Source organism: Pseudophryne corroboree, chromosome 2 (assembly GCF_028390025.1).
Source record: "Pseudophryne corroboree isolate aPseCor3 chromosome 2, aPseCor3.hap2, whole genome shotgun sequence".
Taxonomy (NCBI): domain Eukaryota; kingdom Metazoa; phylum Chordata; class Amphibia; order Anura; family Myobatrachidae; genus Pseudophryne; species Pseudophryne corroboree.
In genome coordinates, this window is record NC_086445.1 from 848,184,361 (window position 1) to 848,203,259 (window position 18,899).

The window sequence follows — 18,899 nt, forward strand, 5'->3', positions numbered from 1 at the left end:
GGGGGGCGCCCTGAGCAACAATAAAAACACCTTGGCTGGCAAATATATCACAATATATAGCCCCAGAGGCTATATATGTGATAAATACCCCTGCCAGAATCCATAAAAAAGCGGGAGAAAAGTCAGCGAAAAAGGGGCGGAGCTATCTCCCTCAGCACACTGGCGCCATTTTCTCTTCACAGTGCAGCTGGAAGACAGCTCCCCAGGCTCTCCCCTGTAGTTTTCAGGCTCAAAGGGTTAAAAAGAGGGGGGGGGGGGCACTAAATTTAGGCGCAATATTGTTTATACAAGCAGCTATTGGGGGAAAAATCACTCAGTTATAGTGTTAATCCCTGCATTATATAGCGCTCTGGTGTGTGCTGGCATACTCTCTCTCTGTCTCCCCAAAGGACTTTGTGGGGTCCTGTCCTCAGTCAGAGCATTCCCTGTGTGTGTGCTGTGTGTCGGTACGGCTGTGTCGACATGTGGGATGAGGAAGGTTACGTGGAGGTGGAGCAGAGGCCGATAAATGGGATGTCGTCCCCTGTGGGGCTGACACCAGAGTGGATGGATAGGTGGAAGGTATTAACCGACAATGTCAACTCCTTACAAGGCTGGATGACGTAAAACAGCTGTGAGACAGCCGGCTTCTGAGCCCGCGCCTGCCCAGGCGTCTCAAAGGCCATCAGGGGCTCAAGAAAGCGCCCGTTACCTCAGATGGCAGACAAAGATGTCGACACGGAGTCTGACTCCAGTGTCGACGAGCTTGAGACATATACACAATCCACTAGGAACATCCGTTACATGATCTCGGCAATGAAAAATGTGTTACGCATTTCTGACATGAACCCAAGTAACACATAAAAGGGGTTTTATTTTTGGGGAGAAAAAGCAGCCAGTGTTTTGTTCCCCCATCAGATTAATGAATGAAGTGTGAAAAGTAGCGTGGGTTCCCCCAATAAGAAACTGGTAATTTCTAAAAAGTTACTGATGGCGTACCCTTTCCCGCCAGAGGATAGGTCACGTTGGGAGATATCCCTTAGGGTGGATAAGGCGCTCACACGTTTGTCAAAAAAGGTGGCACTGCCGTCTTAGGATACGGCCACCTTGAAGGAGCCTGCTGATGAAAAGCAGGAGGCTATCCTGAAGTCTGTATATACACACTCAGGTTATATACTGAGACCTGCAATTGCCTCAGCATAAATAGTGCTGCTGCAGCGGGGTCTGATACCCTGTCAGATAATATTAATACTCTAAGACAGGGATAATGGTTTGCTAACATAGAGCATATTAAAGACGTCGTCTTATATATAAAGGATGCACAGAGGGATATTTGCCGGCTGGCATCCAGAATTAATGCAATGTCCATTCTGCCAGGAGGGTATTAGAAACCCGGCAGTGGACAGGTGATGCTGCCTATAAAAGGCACATGGAGAGTCTGCCTTATAAGGGTGAGGAATTGTTTGGGGATGGTCTCTGGGACCTCGTATCCACAGCAACAGCTGGGAAGAAAATTTTTTTTACCTCAGGTTTCCTCACAGCCTAAGAAAGCACCGTATTTTCAGGTACAGTCCTTTCGGCTTCAGAAAAGCAAGCGGGTCAAAGGCGCTTCCTTTCTGCACAGAGACAAGGGAAGAAGGAAAAAGCTGCACCAGCAGCCAGTTCCCAGGATCAAAAATCTTCCCCCGCTTCCTCTGAGTCCACCGCATGACGTTGGGGCTCCACAGGTGGAGACAGGTGCGGTTGGGGCGCGTCTCGGGAACTTCAGGGACCAGTGGGTTTGCCCACAGGTGGATCCCTAGGTTCTGCAAATAGTATCACAGGGATACAGGCTGCAGTTCGAGGCGACTCCCCCTCGCCGTTACCTCACATCAGCCTTGCCTGCTGCCCTCGGAGAAAGGTAGTACTGGCGGCAATTCACAAGCTGTACTTCCAGCAGGTGAAATCAAGGTACCCCTCCTTCAACAAGGCCGGGGTTACTATTCCAAAATGTTGTGGTACCGAAACCAGACGGTTCGGTGAGACCCATTCTAAAATTGAAAGCCTTGAACACTTATATACGAAGGTTCAAGTTCGAAATGAAATCGCTCAGGGCGATTATTGCAAGCCTGGAGAATTTCATGGTATCACTGGACATCAAGGATGCTTACCTGCATGTCCCTATTTACCCTCTTCACCAGGAGTACCTCAAAATTGTGGTACAGGATTGTCATCACCAATTCCAGACGTTGCCGTTGGTCTGTCCCCGGCACCGAGGTATTTACCAAGGTAATGGCCGAAATAATTATCCCGTACTTGGACGATCTCCTTATAAAGGCGAGGTCCAGGGAGCAGTTGTTCGGCGGAGTAGCACTATCTCGGGAAGTGCTACAAAAGCACGGCTGGATTCTGAATATTCCAAAGTCGCAGCTGGTTCCTACGACGCGTCTACTGTTCCTGAGTATGGTTCTGGACACAGAACAGGATAAAAAGGGTTTCTCCCGGAGGAGAAGTCCAAGGAGTTGTCGTCTCTAGACAGAGACCTCCTAATACGTATACAGGTGTCGGTGCATCAATGCACGCGAGCCCTGGGAAGGATGGTAGCTTCTTACGAAGAAATTCCATTCGCCAGGTCCCATGCAAGGATTTTCCAGTGGGATCTGTTGGACATGTGGTCCGGGTCGCATCTTCAGATGCATCGGCGGATAACCCTGTCTCCAAGGGCCAGGGTGTCGCTGTTGTGGTGGCTGCAGAGTGCTCATCTTCTAGGGGGCCGCAGATTCGGCATACAGGACTGGGTCCTGGTGACCACGGATGCCAGCCTTCGAGGCTGGGGGGCAGTCACACAGGGAAGAAACTTCCAAGGCTATGGAAAAGTCAGGAGACTTCCCTACACATAAATATTCTGGAACTAAGGGCCATTTACAATGCCCTAAGTCAGGCTAGACCCCTGCTTCAACACCGGCCGGTGCTGATCCAGTCAGACAACATCACGGCGGTCGCTCATGTAAACGACAGGGCGGCACAAGAAGCAGGATGGTGATGGCAGAAGCCACAAGGATTCTCCGATGGGCGGAAAATCATGTGTTAGCACTGTCAGCAGTGTTCATTCCCGGAGTGGACAACTGAGAAGCAGACTTTCTCAGAAGACACGACCTCCACCTGGGAGAGTGGGGACTTCATCCAGAAGTCTTCCAAATGATTGTACACCGTTGGGAAAGGCCACAGGTGGACATGATGGCGTCCCGCCTCAACTAAAAGTTACAAAGATATTGCGCCAGGTCAAGGACCCACAGGCGATAGCTGTGGACGCTCTGGTAACACCGTGGGTGTACCAGTCGGTGTATGTGTTCCCTTCTCTGCCTCTCTTACCCAGGGTAATGAGAATAATAAGAAGGAGAGGAGTAAGAACTATACTCATTGTTCCGGGTTGGCCAAGAAGAGCTTGGTAACCAGAACTCCAAGAATTCCGGAGGAAGTTATCCCTACGCTATTTAAAGCTAGGAAATGAAGTGAACGCTAACCATTATCACCGCATATGGCGGAAATATGTTGCGTACTGTGAGGCCAGGAAGGCCCCAAAGGAGAAATTTCAGCTAGGTCGATTTCTGCACTTCCTACAGTCAGAGGTGACTATGGGCCTACAATTGGGTTCCATTAAGGTCCAGATTTCGGCTCTATCGATTTTCTTCCAAAATGGAACTGGCTTCACTGCCTGAAGTTCAGACTTTTGTTAAGGGAGTGCTGCATAGTCAGCTCCCGTTTGTGCCTCCAGTGGCACCGTGGGATCTCAATGTGGTGTTGGATTTCCTGAAGTCGCATTGGGTTGAGCCACTTAAATCCGTGGAGCTATAATACCTCACGTGGAAAGAGGTCATTCTGTGGGCCTTGGCGTCAGCCAGGCGTGTATCAGAATTGGCGGTTTTGTCATACAAAAGCCCTTATCTGTATTTTATATGGGAAAGGCGGAATTGAGGACTCGTTCCCAATTCCTTCCTAAGGTGGTATCAGTTTTTCATGTAAACCAACCTATTGTGGTGCATGCGGCTACTTGGGACTTGGAGGATTCCAAGTTACTGGACGGAGTCAAGGCCCTGAAAAGTATATGTTTCCGGGACAGCTGGAGTCAGGAAGACTGACTCGCTATTTATCCTGTATGCACCCAACAAGCTGGGTGCTCCTGCTTCTAAGCAGACGATTGCTCGCTGGATCTGTAGCACGATTCAACTTGCACATTCTGCGGCTGGACTGCCGCACCCTAAATCTGTAAAAGCCCATTCCACGAGGAAAGTGGGCTCTTCTTGGGCGGCTGCCCGAGGGGTCTCGGCTTTACAACTTTGCCGAGCTGCTACTTGGTCAGGGGCAAACACGTTTGCAAAATTCTACAAATTTGATACCCTGGCTGAGGAGGACCTTGAGTTCTCTCATTCGGTGCTGCAGAGTCATCCGCACTCTCCCGCCCATTTGGGAGCTTTGGTATAATCCCCATGGTCCTTACGGAGTCCCCAGCATCCACTAGGACGTCAGAGAAAATAAGATTTTACTCACCGGTAAATCTATTTCTCGTAGTCCGTAGTGGATGCTGGGCGCCCGTCCCAAGTGCGGACTGTCTGCAATACTTGTATATAGTTATCGTTAACTAAAAGGGTTATTGTTGAGCCATCTGTTGAGAGGCTCTGTTGTGTTCATACTGTTAACTGGGTATCATATCACGAGTTATACGGTGTGATTGGTGTGGCTGGTATGAGTCTTACCCGGGATTCAAAATCCTTCCTTATTGTGTCAGCTCTTCCGGGCACAGTATCCTAACTGAGGTCTGGAGGAGGGTCATAGTGGGAGGAGCCAGTGCACACCAGGTAGTCCTAAATCTTTCTTAGCTGTGCCCAGTCTCCTGCGGAGCCGCTATTCCCCATGGTCCTTACGGAGTTCCCAGCATCCACTACGGACTACGAGAAATAGATTTACCGGTGAGTAAAATCTTATTTTTTCTCTTGGAGCATAAAATTGATGGTGGAAAAAGGAATTCTGGTGTATGACTATTTAAAATAGCAGATGAGTTATCTCTAGATCTGGTATCAGGTATGAATTTACTTCACCCAAAGGGTCTTGAGCCTATTTTTTCACAAATTTGTGTTGTTTTCGATATATAAGACAACTTTTTGGGCTATACAGTTTTGAAGTGAGCAGCACGGATGGTGTAATGGTTAGCATTACTGCCTCACAGCACTGCGATCATGGGTTCGATTCCTACCATGGCCCTAACTGTGTGGAGTTTGTATATTCTCCCCGTGCTTGCGTGGATTTCCTCCGGGTTCTCCGGTTTCCTCCCACATTTCCAAAAATATACTGGTAGGTTAATTGGCACCCAACAAAACTGAGCGCTAGGTGAATGTGTGTGCATGTACATGTGGTAGGAATATAGATTGTAAGCTCCCCTGGGGCACCGACTGATGTGAATGGCCAAATATTCTCTGTAAAGTACTGCGGAATATGTGCGAGATATATAAATAACTGGTAATAAATAAATAAATATGTGGGATATTTAGATCACTTATGGTTTTCTTTGTCATTTTGTATACTTGTTTTCTGGTATTGTGCACAAAAGCAGTTGCAATTACTGTAAACAAATTGACACTATATTTGTATATCTTTTTACTATTATTTATGTATTGTACATACATTTTTTATAATACTGAAGAAATCTCAAGGAAAATAAGTTCCTGGGTTAAAGAAAAACAAACCTCAGGTATGCTGTTGATTTTGGTACATATACACTATAATATTGGGGAGATCTTATATTATGATACTGTTATCAACCTTTGGACACAGCAATGCTGGACTAGGTGGTGCTGTTTCTCATTACTGATATATTACTGATATGCACTCTGTAGTACCAAGCAATGTTAATAAGAATAATTATAATAAACTCTGCAAACTATTATTATTATTATCCTTTATTTATATGTCGCCACATGGGATCTGCAGCACCCAGTTACAGAGTACATACACAAATAAACAAAACAAGAAACCAGTGACTTACAGTTCAAGACAATATACTGTAGGACAAGTACAGGGTATATAAACATAACTGTGTCAGCAGAAGACATAAATATCAGGGTGGCAGAAAACTGGGGGATTTGGTGCCGTCAAAGGGAGTATTGAAAAGAAGGTTTAGGGGTATATTCAATACCTTTCAGATCCTTTCCAACGGAAAGGATCAGTCAGGTCAGTATTCAATGCCGGGCCAAACCCGACAGATTTGGCCAATTCCCGACAATGGCAATCCGACTTTCTTTAAAGTCGGATTGACATTGTCGGAAACCAGGCTAAAACGTGTCGGGTTTGGCCGCGCTTCCTACAGCCAATGTGGATTCCGACAATACACGTGATTTCCGACTTGTCTGAAAAAATCAGTCACCATTAAATAGGTCGGAACCCCTTCCGACCTAAACCTGTCGGAAGCTGCCGTCTTTCTGACAAGACGGCAGCTTCCGACAGTTATTGAATACACTCCTAAGTCAGAGATGGAAAAGCACATGAGGAAAGAAGGCCCTGAATCAATCTAACAGAGTAAAATCAAGGTGCCTAGCATAATTTTTGGCCAAAAAAATATGGGCCCACTAGCTAACGTCCAGGTGACCTCATCTGAAGGGACCCTAGCACTAAGGTTCAAGACCATGGCGTGGAACCCCACCAAATCAGCACAGACAAGCCACCCCAAGGCACCACACTAGTGAGAGCTAAAGAGTTAGTAAGTGTTAATAAGTAAGAAATATATATATATTAGTGATGTGCACCGGAAATTTTTCGGGTTTTGTGTTTTGGTTTTGGATTCAGTTCTGCGGCCGTGTTTTGGATTCGGACGCGTTTTGGCAAAACCTCCCTGAAAATTTTTTGTCGGATTCGGGTGTGTTTTGGATTCATTTTTTTTTTAACAAAAAAACCCTCAAAAACAGCTTAAATCATAGAATTTGGGGGTCATTTTGATCCCATAGTATTATTAACCTCAATAACCATAATTTCCACTCATTACCAGTCTATTCTGAACACCTCACACCTCACAATATTTTTTTTAGTCCTAAAATTTGCACCGAGGTCGCTGGATGACTAAGCTAAGCGACCCAAGTGGCCGACACAAACACCTGGCCCATCTAGGAGTGGCACTGCAGTGTCAGACAGGATGGGCGATTTAAAAAATAGTCCCCAAACAGCACATGATGCAAAGAAAAAAAGAGGTGCGCCAAGGTCGCTGGATGGCTAAGCTAAGCGACTCAAGTGGCCGACACAAACACCTGGCCCATCTAGGAGTGGCACTGCAGTGTCAGACAGGATGGCCGATTTAAAAAATAGTCCCCAAACAGCACATGATGCAAAGAAAAAAAAGAGGTGCACCAAGGTCGCTGGATGGCTAAGCTAAGCGACCCAAATGGCCGACACAAACACCTGGCCCACCTAGGAGTGGCACTGCAGTTTTCTAGCAAGAGGATGAGTGCTTCCATCCTCATGTGAATCTGAACCACTAGCCATGAACATAGGCCAGGGCCTCAGCCATTCCTTGCCACTCCGTGTCGTAAATGGCATATTGGCAAGTTTACGCTTCTCATCAGATGCTTTTAATTTAGATTTTTGGGTAATTTTACTGAACTTTTGTAGTATACTTGATGACACAGAGGTAGAGCAATGGACTACTGTACCGTACTGCTATATATGTACTGGTGGTCAGCAAAATTCTGCACTGTCCTCCTACTATATAATACTGCGCACAACTAAAATGCAGCACAGGTATGGATGGATAGTATACTTGATGACACAGAGGTAGGTAGAGCAGTGGACTACTGTACCGTACTGCTATATATATATACTGGTGGTCAGCAAAATGCAGCACAGGTATGGATGGATAGTATACTTGATGACACAGAGGTAGGTAGAGCAGTGGACTACTGTACCGTACTGCCATATATATATACTGGTGGTCAGCAAAATTCTGCACTGTCCTCCTACTATATATACTGCGCACAACTAAAATGCAGCACAGGTATGGATGGATAGTATACTTGACGACACAGAGGTAGGTAGAGCAGTGGACTACTGTACCGTACTGCTATATATATATATATATACTGGTGGTCGGCAAAATTCTGCACTGTCCTCCTACTATATAATACTGCGCACAACTAAAATGCAGCACAGGTATGGATGGATAGTATACTTGATGACACAGAGGTAGGTAGAGCAGTGGACTACTGTACCGTACTGCCATATATATACTGGTTGTCAGCAAAATTCTGCACTGTCCTCCTACTATATATACTGCGCACAACTAAAATGCAGCACAGGTATGGATGGATAGTATACTTGATGACACAGAGGTAGGTAGAGCAGTGGACTATTGTACCGTACTGCTATATATATACCGGTGGTCAGCAAAATTCTGCACTGTCCTCCTACTATATAATACTGCGCACAACTAAAATGCAGCACAGGTATGGATGGATAGTATACTTGATGACACAGAGGTAGGTAGAGCAGTGGACTATTGTACCGTACTGCTATATATATACCGGTGGTCAGCAAAATTCTGCACTGTCCTCCTACTATATAATACTGCGCACAACTAAAATGCAGCACAGGTATGGATGGATAGTATACTTGATGACACAGAGGTAGGTAGAGCAGTGGACTACTGTACCGTACCGCTATATATTATATACTGGTGGTCAGCAAAATTCTGCACTGTCCTCCTACTATATATACTGCGCACAACTAAAATGCAGCACAGGTATGGATGGATAGTATACTTGACGACACAGAGGTAGGTAGAGCAGTGGACTACTGTACCGTACTGCTATATTTATATATATATATATATATATATACTGGTGGTCAGCAAAATTCTGCACTGTCCTCCTACTATATATACTGCGCACAACTAAAATGCAGCACAGGTATGGATGGATAGTATACTTGACGACACAGAGGTAGGTAGAGCAGTGGACTACTGTACCGTACTGCTATATAATACTGGTGGTCAGCAAAATTCTGCACTGTCCTCCTACTATATACTACAATGCAGCACAGATATGGAGCGTTTTTCAGGCAGAGAACATAGATATTTTCAGCACACTGAGCACAGATATTTGCAGCACACTGAGCACAGATATTTGCAGCACACTGAACACAGAAACTGAGAGAACGCTGCACGTCCTCTCTCTATCATCTCCAATGCACGAGTGAAAATGGTGGCGACACGCGGCTCCTTATATAGAATACGAATCTCGCTAGAATCCGACAGCGGGATGATGACGTTCGGGCACGCTCGGGTTAACCGAGCAAGGCGGGAAGATCCGAGTCTGCCTCGGAACCGTGTAATATGGGTGAAGTTCTGGGGGGTTCGGATTCCGAGGAACCGAACCCGCTCATCACTAATATATATATATATATATATATATAAATATATATGTATATGCACACACTCACACATATGCACACTGTTGCCTGCCCAGGTGCCCTCCAGTATGAAGGATAGGATAAATACTCTCCAGCACTCAGTAAATGTTAAATAAAACAGCGAAGCTGATCCAATTTCAGTTTATTAAACCTTTTGTTATTTTAAGAAACTGTCTGAAGCAAGACATGTCTTCTGCCACACCACAAAACATGAAATTGTCAGATAAAAGGAAGAGGTTGGAACACAGTATGAAATCCAGTTAGGTAACTTTAGCAGGCATACACTGCCTGAGGTGCATAAACATAAAACGTGTTTAACATTGCTGCCTGACAAAAGACTGCACTTATCCACTATTACAGCAACAACCATAACTGGATAGTAAAAATGTAAAATTCATAGGCAGCTTTAAATGTGCATTAGTTTATGGCAAGCTTTTGTTTTTTGGGCATGCATGTAATTATTAATGTTGAGGGCCAGTTTGTTCTGTAGTGGGGATGACAGAGCATGTATAAACAGGAGACATGAAGACAAAGGTTAAACAGGCCCTAGCTATAATAGGGATGGCCATCGGTGGGTTATCCATTGATGGATAACCTCGATGGTGGGTAACCATCTGTAAGGGAACCATTGATGGTTTAACCCATCGATGGTCACCCCCTACTTTCGTTTTGAGCGAGATGCAGGCCAATCAGGACCCAGGGGTGTGGCTTCACAGGTGCCAGGGGCGGAGCTATGCTCAGTGTCCCGGCACACAGTTAAAAAAAAAAATTATATATATATATATATAGTTATGCCATCGATGGAAGGAAACTATCTGGTTCTCGCAAATTGATGGCAAAAGTATTCTACATCAGCCAAAAACCATGGATTATTAAGGATCATCGATGGTCGACGGCCATCCCTAAGCTATATACATTCTAGGCTATAATAGAACATCACTGATTTTTCCCGTGATACTATATACTTTTATCCTGACGAAAATGTTTTACTAAACATTGAAACGTTGATATCAGACTTGCGTCTGCCTCTTCATTGTATGCCGTGAGTGCCGCCGTTATTCCGGATCTATTATTGGACACAGCATTTGCTGTAACCACTGGAAGGCACCGGCTATTTCATCCTGCTTCAACCCTATCTGAGGACTCATGGAGTGCCGTGCTATATGCTTCGATATACTATAAATGTGTCATATTATATTTATAGAGACAGTGATGCTCATGTTAGCAACATATATACTGAATGACACAGACATGATCATGACCCGGTGTAAGAAAAAGTTATTAAATAAGACTATTCTGTGCATATAAGTAATTTCAGCAGTCAATAATGCTTTGTATTAAAAATAACCATTGACAACTGAAGTGGTACTCACTATAACCACCTACAGTATATGTATTCGGAATGGATAGTGATTCTGACACCAGAGCATACCTCCCAACTGTCCCGATTTTCGCGGGACAGTCCCATTTTTGGGGGTCTGTCCCGCTGTCCCTCCCGCAGGCAGCAGTGTCCCGCGGTGGGGAGGGGGCAGTTGTGAGGCTCTAGTCACTCACTGCTCTGCTCAGTTCAGAGCAGAGCAGTGGTGAATAGATGCAGCTTCTATTCCTGGAAGGCAGAGGGACTGGGGGCATAGACAGCAGCTCACACAGCGCTGGCCATGCCCCCACTGTAACTAAAATGGGAGGCATGTCCCACGATTGCGGCATCCCACAAAGCACACCCCTTTCTCATAGACCATACCCCTTTTCAGCGCCACGTGGCTTTGCCACGCAGAATCTCCCTTTGAACCTCCTGTGAATGTTGGGAGGTATGCCAGAAGGTATACTGTATTTATTACAAGTCAATTTTCAGTTTCAGTCCATTTTGAGGTGATTTGGTGGTGCGTTTGACATTCAGGTATTTACTAAAGGCAAACAGACTCAAAATCCCTCAAAATCACCAGAAATTCAGCTTCACACACTAAAGGAATTTCAAACACACCATCGGTATTTCACCATACACATCATTAGGAAAAGTTCATTTACTAACAGTCGATTTGAAGATAGAACCTTAATAGAACCAAAAATTTACCAAAAATCACCATTTTCAATAGCACCATCAGAAATAGTTCTATTTGATTTTAATTTATATGGAATTGTCTGAAATCTCAATATGATGGAAAAGACATGGGAGAGAAGCATGTCGGGCATATAAATCATGGCTTTTAGAGGCACAGCATTAAATTGAAAAAGATTGTGGATATGTAAATTAGCCCAGGAATGACGGTGTTTGTGGGTAATACAGTGCATGTGTCAGGTTTTGGCCAATAGGAATGCTTTTGTATAATTTTGTCAATTTTGAGTCGATTTTTGGTTCTATTGAGACTAGAGTGATTACAACGCATTTATAATTTCAAAAAGAAACCAATGCACTATCAAAAACAGAATGGAACTCATAATCAACTCTTCGTAAATGATCTATTTTGAATAGAAAAACTGTGGCCTCTGAACAAAGGATTTATAGCCCTATTTATGATTTATCTGGGTTTTTCCCTGATAAATAACAATATATCTTGCATTGTTTAGCTCCAATTTATTAGCGCTATTTAACAAACTTCCTTGCCAGGACAGAGCTGCTGAAGAGAGACAATGACTGTCTCAGGGTAGTACTTTCCCCATTGTGAAGTCACTTAGTGAATACTTAATTCACTGATGCCATCTAAAGATGGGGGTAGCTTACAGGGCCAAGCTCACTTTCCGTGCTCAGTATATAGGACTAGACAGTGAAGTGTCCACGAAGGCGGCTGTGCTGTACATGGTCAGCAAGCCTGGGATCTCTGATATCTTCTGTGCTGAGCCTTTGTTATATAGACCGACTACCAAATCCGCATGATAGTTTAAACAATAAGGGGGACATTTACTAAGCAGTGATAAGAACGGAGAAGTGAGCCAGTGGAGAAGTTGCCCATTGCAACCAATCAGCACTGAAGTAACATCTATAATTTGCATACTACAAAATTATACAGAGCTGCTGATTGATTGATTGATTGATTAACTTCGCCACTGGCTCACTTCTCCGCTCTTATCACTGCTTAGTAAATGTCCCCCTTAGCCCCTAAAACTCTGCCCAGCGGTTACTATGATGTCTAGTATTCCTTTATGTATTAGCAAACCAGCACCCAAATAAAATGCTTTTCCTTAAAACATGTAAACATAACATTCTATATTGGCTATAAAATAGATATAGTTATATTTAATAAATAAATAAAATATGACAACAGCAAACATCCTAGATAGGTTTTTTTGCAAGCGCCTTTATATCTTCTGATATGTTAAATACTGACCAGAAAACGGTATTTTAGTCTAATAAAGCTGTCCAAGCTGTAGTAGTTGTTCTGCAGCAGTGCACACACAATTTGCTGCTTTAGAAATAGATTAATATTAGTGACAGTTGATCATACAAAAGTTTGACTGACTTCGCTGAGACATAAAAGTGAGTGAATAATATGACAAACCCATCACAGTTGATAGCCAATACTCACCGCTCATCAATGGATTAGAGACTTGTCTCCTAAGGTCCTGAAAATGTCCACGGCTCCTATCTGCTCCACCAGACTCCATCACGACTTAAAAATAAAATTCCACAGGGAATATCAGTGCCTGGTTACATAAGTGACGTATTAAACTAGTGGGAAGATGCATATCCCAGACCTGTGCAGTACCTGTGTAACCCGAGAGCAGGCATTCAGCCATAATAAAATCACCTCCCTTTCCATCAGTCCCAAACTTCATGCACACACACACACAGGAAAACTGTGCAGCTCTCACACAAAAAGCTGCATTGATGTCACACGCTTCTACAGCCACGACCTATCAGCTGGAGGATATAACCGGCATGTACTTTGTTACAATGAAAAATAAATATATATCTTTGCCAAAATAAAAGTGTGAGAAAGAGAAGGAGGGGTTACAGCACAGTAATACGGTTAAGCAACTTCTGCAGAAAAAAATGCCTGAGGTACATACAGGAAGTTAAACAAAAAGCTGCTTAACAAAAGATAGCAATTATCTATGGCTACACCCATTAATATAGAATTACTTACACAAATCATCGGGAACTTAAAACAATTGAGCACGACTTCATGGCAACTTCTTATTTACCTTGTATTTGTATAACAGAATATTGCTTATTGTGTCTGTGGCATTATAAATACTTTATATTACTACAGGTATTTATGGTGCTAGAGACAGAGGTGCTCACTTCAGCAACACATACACTAAGGGGGGTATTTAATTATCCGCGTTCATCAATGGTGGGTAATTATCTCACTGGGGGCTATTCAATTAGCCCCGATAAGCAGGCGTGAGCCGCAGCTTATCGGGGATTTTGTTTTACCTGCCTCAGGCAGGTGAAGCAAAATCCCCGAAAACGGGGCTGTTTCTACCGGAAACTCACAGGTTTCACTGAACCTGTGTATTTTCGGGTGAAAAGGATTTTTTTTTTAATGTGACTTAATTGGATACACACAAAAAAAATAATGGAAGAAACATCGGGAAATATTGCAAAAAAACATCAGATTTTCGCTCCTGATGCTTTACTCCTTTTGCTGGTAATTGAATACTCCCCTAAACCGGAATACAGAGATTTGCAGGGTCACTATATAAAGAACGGCATTCACAGTATATATGTGTACAGAGCTCCATATTTGTTGCACTGGTTACAATAATGAAAGATGACAATGCAGACCTTACTGTATGTCAGCGGCGTTTTAAAAGAGAAGGGGGCCAGTGTGCAGGCTGTGTGGAGGCCACCTCAACTCAGGCAACGCTGTAGTGTAGACTCTGGCTCATTGCCACAATCTAGCGCGCATGCACAGGTCTCCGGGAACATGGCACCCGCATATTTTTCCCATGGACACCTCTATTGTGCATGTGCAAATCACTGGGAAAATGGTACGGGATGCCCATAAGGTAAGTATAATTTTAAGGGTGCAAAGTGTGCGGTGTGGGCAATGTGGACAGTATACTTTGCACCCTTACAGATACACCAATGCCAGATGTATTGTTGAGTATAACTCCCCCCCCCCCCCTTTCCTGTTATCCCATTACCTAATGTAAATTTGCACTATTATGCAGGTAAACATTAGACGATATTGTAAACAATGTGCCTGATTTTGACAGATCGGAACGTCTCATCGTTCAAATAGTCTAGTGGGTATGTCCTATGTCGCTGATGATGTGCGCTACCACTCATTGTCAGCAACATCAACCCGCATGCAGGTGTCATGGGCGACATTGCCAGTGATGGCCATACTGCCAAATGTAGCATGACCCCGCATGCCCCCCAATATTTCTCTGTTGCTGCTGGTTTTGGCAAGTGTGTACGCACTGCTTATACAGGTACCCGGCTCCTGACGCCGCCGATATGGCTGTGTACACACATCATCTAGTGTATACCCAGCTTTAAGACCTGATTCTGAGGCCCTGATGTACTAAAGGAAAAGTAAAAACACTGTTTTGGGTTCTTTTTAACAGCATTTTCAAATGTACTACTCCCAAGCATCCGCTTACTGATGCAAGGGGTAACCCCAGCTTTTTCTGGCATTACCCAATAGAAGACTATGGGCTTCTTTCGGCATCCTGCCATGGCATATTGTACTAGCCCATGACACTCCCAAAAGGAGTTGATGCTCACAAACACCCATTTTATGGATTGTGCGCTTCTTCAACTGCCGGAACAATCCATATGCACTATTGAAGTCCATCCGCCTGCTTATACCTGATCTGGTGCATGAGCAGAAGCCAATTTCTTTTGTTTGGTGTTTGGTGCAGGTACAGTATGCATATGCCCATAATTAGGGGTGTGCTAGTAGTGCCATCTCACAGGACTCAGTGCCCTGGTGGAAGCACCATTGCTACCCCACAGCTCTTTCATGTGGCTTGCGCTACTGCAGAGCAATCCAGAGCATCCAAGGGACACTTTGTACAGGCACCCTGCTTGCCTGTGGAGCTGCCCGGAGCATTCTTAGGACACTCTGGGCACTGCTCTACTTACCAGAGAGGCGGGGAACCCTCCCCCTAGATTTAGGAGTAGAGCCAACACTGGGCACACTGCCATCCTGTTACAGCACGGAGTATGCAGAGATCTGTCTGAATGTCACGAAGCAGGAAGCAGTGTCCAGGAGAAGAATGCCGGCGGGACCTCTGCGAATACATTACTCACTACTTGAGGCACCTAGGGCTCTGGAAGACATGTCCGGCCAGAAACTCAGCAGGCCACACCCCTCCTCCTTTCTCTACATAGTATCTCTCGTCCCCAGTAGGCCTCTATCAGTTTGTTTGGGCTAATCTCAAAAAGCACTGGATGGATTTTAAGGTTTCATACACCTAAACCTTCTTTGACAAATGATCTATAGAATTGTGAAAACGGCATCAAAATCCATCCAATGGTTCTTGAGATTAGCCCGAACAGACGCCTACCAGAGGCTTTATTTTATATGGATATCCAAGCTTGTGTTTTATTGTAGTTCAGATTTTCAATATGAGCATGTCCATCTATCATAAACAGCAGGTTTATGCCACCTGTGGCTTCCAGCTTTATTACAGGGCATGGTGGAACATGCTAGAGTCATGGGTTACATCAGTGCCGTAACTAGACATTTTAGCGTTGTGTGTAAGATAAGGGGGGGGGGGGGGCGCCAATGCCCTATGTAAAACAGGGGCAGTGCATGCCGTAGGTGAGTGCAAAAATATATAGGGGTGTGGCTTCATGGGGAAGGGGTGTGGCCACAAAATAATACCAATTAATATTACATATTATAGTAGTCTCCATTATTCAAATTACGCCGCACAGTATCGCCACTACACCAGGTACAGCCCCTTTTATACATTACGGTGGATAGATCCCCTTTTACACATTACGGCAGACAGCGTCCCCTTTTTACACATTACGACAGACAGCGTCCCCTTTTTACACATTACGACAGACAGCGTCCCCTTTTTACACATTACGGCAGACAGCGTCCCCTTTTTACACATTACGACAGACAGCGTCCCCTTTTTACACATTACGACAGACAGCGTCCCCTTTTTACACATTATGGCAGATAGTCCCCCTTTTTACACATTATGGCAGATAGTCCCCCTTTTTACACATTACGGTAGATAGCGTCCCTTTTTACACATTACGGCAGACAGCATCACCTTTTTACACATTACGGCAGACAGCGTCCCCTTTTTTACACATTAGGTAGATAGACAGACAGACAGAATAGACGATACCATCTCTCCGCTGGCTCAGGCAGTCAGGCTCCTCGGTGCTGGCAGCTCCGGAGGCAGGGGAGGAGGAGGGAGCCGTAGCAGCGCACTTTAATTGCCGGCGGTGCCGCTGCAGCAGTCCCTGTCCTTCCGCATTGGCTGGCCGCCGCCGCTGTGAATACTGGGATGAGGGAAGCGCATCCCAGCATTCACAGCGACGGTGGCCAGCCCATGTGGAATGGGAGGGACTGCTGCAGCGGCGCCGCCACCAATTACATAGCGCTGCTGCGGCTCCCTCCCTCCTCCGCTGCTCCTCTCATCCTCTGGCACAGGCGGCTTGTAATGAGTCAATTTGTAGCAGCAACAGAGTGCAGATCTATGTACTAGATTAACAGTAAAATAGTGAACCTACTATATTTGCAATAATACTTATATGGATTTTCTTAATATCTAAGAACCACATTGCTGACCTTGGGCAATATTAGCAGTGGTGTTTCCAGACAATAGCCAGTTATGAGGTTAGGAGGGGCGGTTTACACAGGGAAATCTGCATTAACGCAATGTAACTGATCATTATTACTAGTAGACAACAAAGACTAGATGCTGAACTACATTTCTTGATTATCACCTTATTGTCTCCCATAACTGCTTAATGAAGTATAATAATTCAAAGCATGTACAGTAATCTTATAAAATAGCTTGCTCTCAAAGAAGTTGTAAAAAAATTAGGATAAAAATTAATAAAAATCGACATAAAACCATACGTTAGTACCCTAATAGGGTTTCGGTACATTTGTCAGACATGCAATATGTTGACATGCCTTTCAAGTCATTCTGTCCCTAGCCTTAAAACTAAACTTAACTCCCTTGGAAAAGTCAACATCATGACAAAGTCAACATTCTACCAATGTTGACATTTACAGGTGTCGACATTACTCATGTTAACATCGTCAATTTCAATGACATGAATGGAGACATGGTGAGTGTATACCCACTAATAATAGTGTTGCACTACTGCAGTAATGTCATTAGTTTCCCTACATGGTAACATTCCTGTCCAGAACACTTGGTGCTTCTTGTGTCCTTATACAATGCTCTAGGTCAGAGGTTCTTAAATGCGGTCTTCAAGACACCCCAACAGTCCAGGTTTTAGGTATATCCATGGCTCAGCACAGATGGTTAAATCAAATTGACTGAGGTACTAATTAAGTCACCTGTGGCCAAGCATGGATACACTTAAAACCTGTAGCCATCAGGGTGCCTTAAAGACCACTTTTGAGAACCTCTGCTCCAGACCCTCCAACATAACCCGCCCCACTAAGTACAAAATGCTCTGTTCCTGGACTTCCCTCTTAATTTATGATTTCCATCACCTGTGTTGAACTAGTTAAATGATAAGAAAGCTGTTTCTTCACAGGTGATTGCAATAATAAATTAAGAGGGAAGTCCAGAAACAGAGCATTTTGTACCTAGTGGGGCGGGTCATGTTGGAGGGTATGCTGCTCTAGGAGTCCATATACAATGCGGATACACCTTGTAGTGTTATATGTCATTATTTACGTTACTAGACCATAGTACAGTGCTACTCAAGTCATTACATGATTTTTTATATTCTGATAACAGTTTTTGCATAGTAAATGACATATGCCTGAAAGGAATTTCTATGTAATTCACAACTACTGTATCCTCCCCCATAGTCCCTTGTGACCTATGCACGCCCTATGCCCCTAAGGAAGGTGCAGACACCAGGTGTTAAACAGGGAGAGACATCAGGGAACCTGAGCTCCACCAATGACTCTGTTTTCTTGGCTGTCTCCATCTGCATTACATCTGCTAGTATACTCATTGCTGTGATTTTTATCCACCAAAGTTTGAAAACCCGAACAAAAGAAAATGACAACCCTGACCGGTATTTTTCCAGGCTCCGTGTCACACTGAATACATTCTACAGCATACTACTCAACAGTAACATTTGTTATTTGACAATTTAAAAATACCCAAAAATTTGACATTGCAAATACAATTTCAAAAATGTATTATTACAATGTTCATTTTAAAGGCAATCTGTGGGAACAATATAATTAATGCAGATGATGGTTTGTCTTACAAGGGATTCTGCGCATGCAACAGGTACCTTTCATTATGTATAATAATAATAATTACACAACTATGGAATAGATTGTATGTTAGGAAACTGGCAGGCATTATACAAATAAAACAATACACCTTATTACGTTTTCACAATTTTATTGTAAAAG

The 18,899-nt window shown here is 44.1% G+C and overlaps 1 protein-coding gene across 2 annotated transcripts in view; it reads right to left on the minus strand.

Annotated features, from left to right (window-relative positions):
- ASB9 (ankyrin repeat and SOCS box containing 9) overlaps positions 1–13,283 on the minus strand; it is a 156,266-nt gene extending 142,983 nt beyond the window's left edge. The window contains exons 1-2 of one of the 2 annotated variants that reach the window (XM_063955785.1): positions 13,107–13,283; positions 12,927–13,010 (exon numbers count right to left, since the gene is read on the minus strand). In XM_063955785.1, the coding sequence (XP_063811855.1) occupies positions 12,927–13,010; positions 13,107–13,176 (154 nt within the window). In that variant the 5' untranslated portion in view covers positions 13,177–13,283. The remainder of the gene's footprint in view (positions 1–12,926; positions 13,011–13,106) is intronic. The other variant, XM_063955786.1, reaches the window with a different exon arrangement.
- Positions 13,284–18,899: the final 5,616 nt, after the last annotated feature.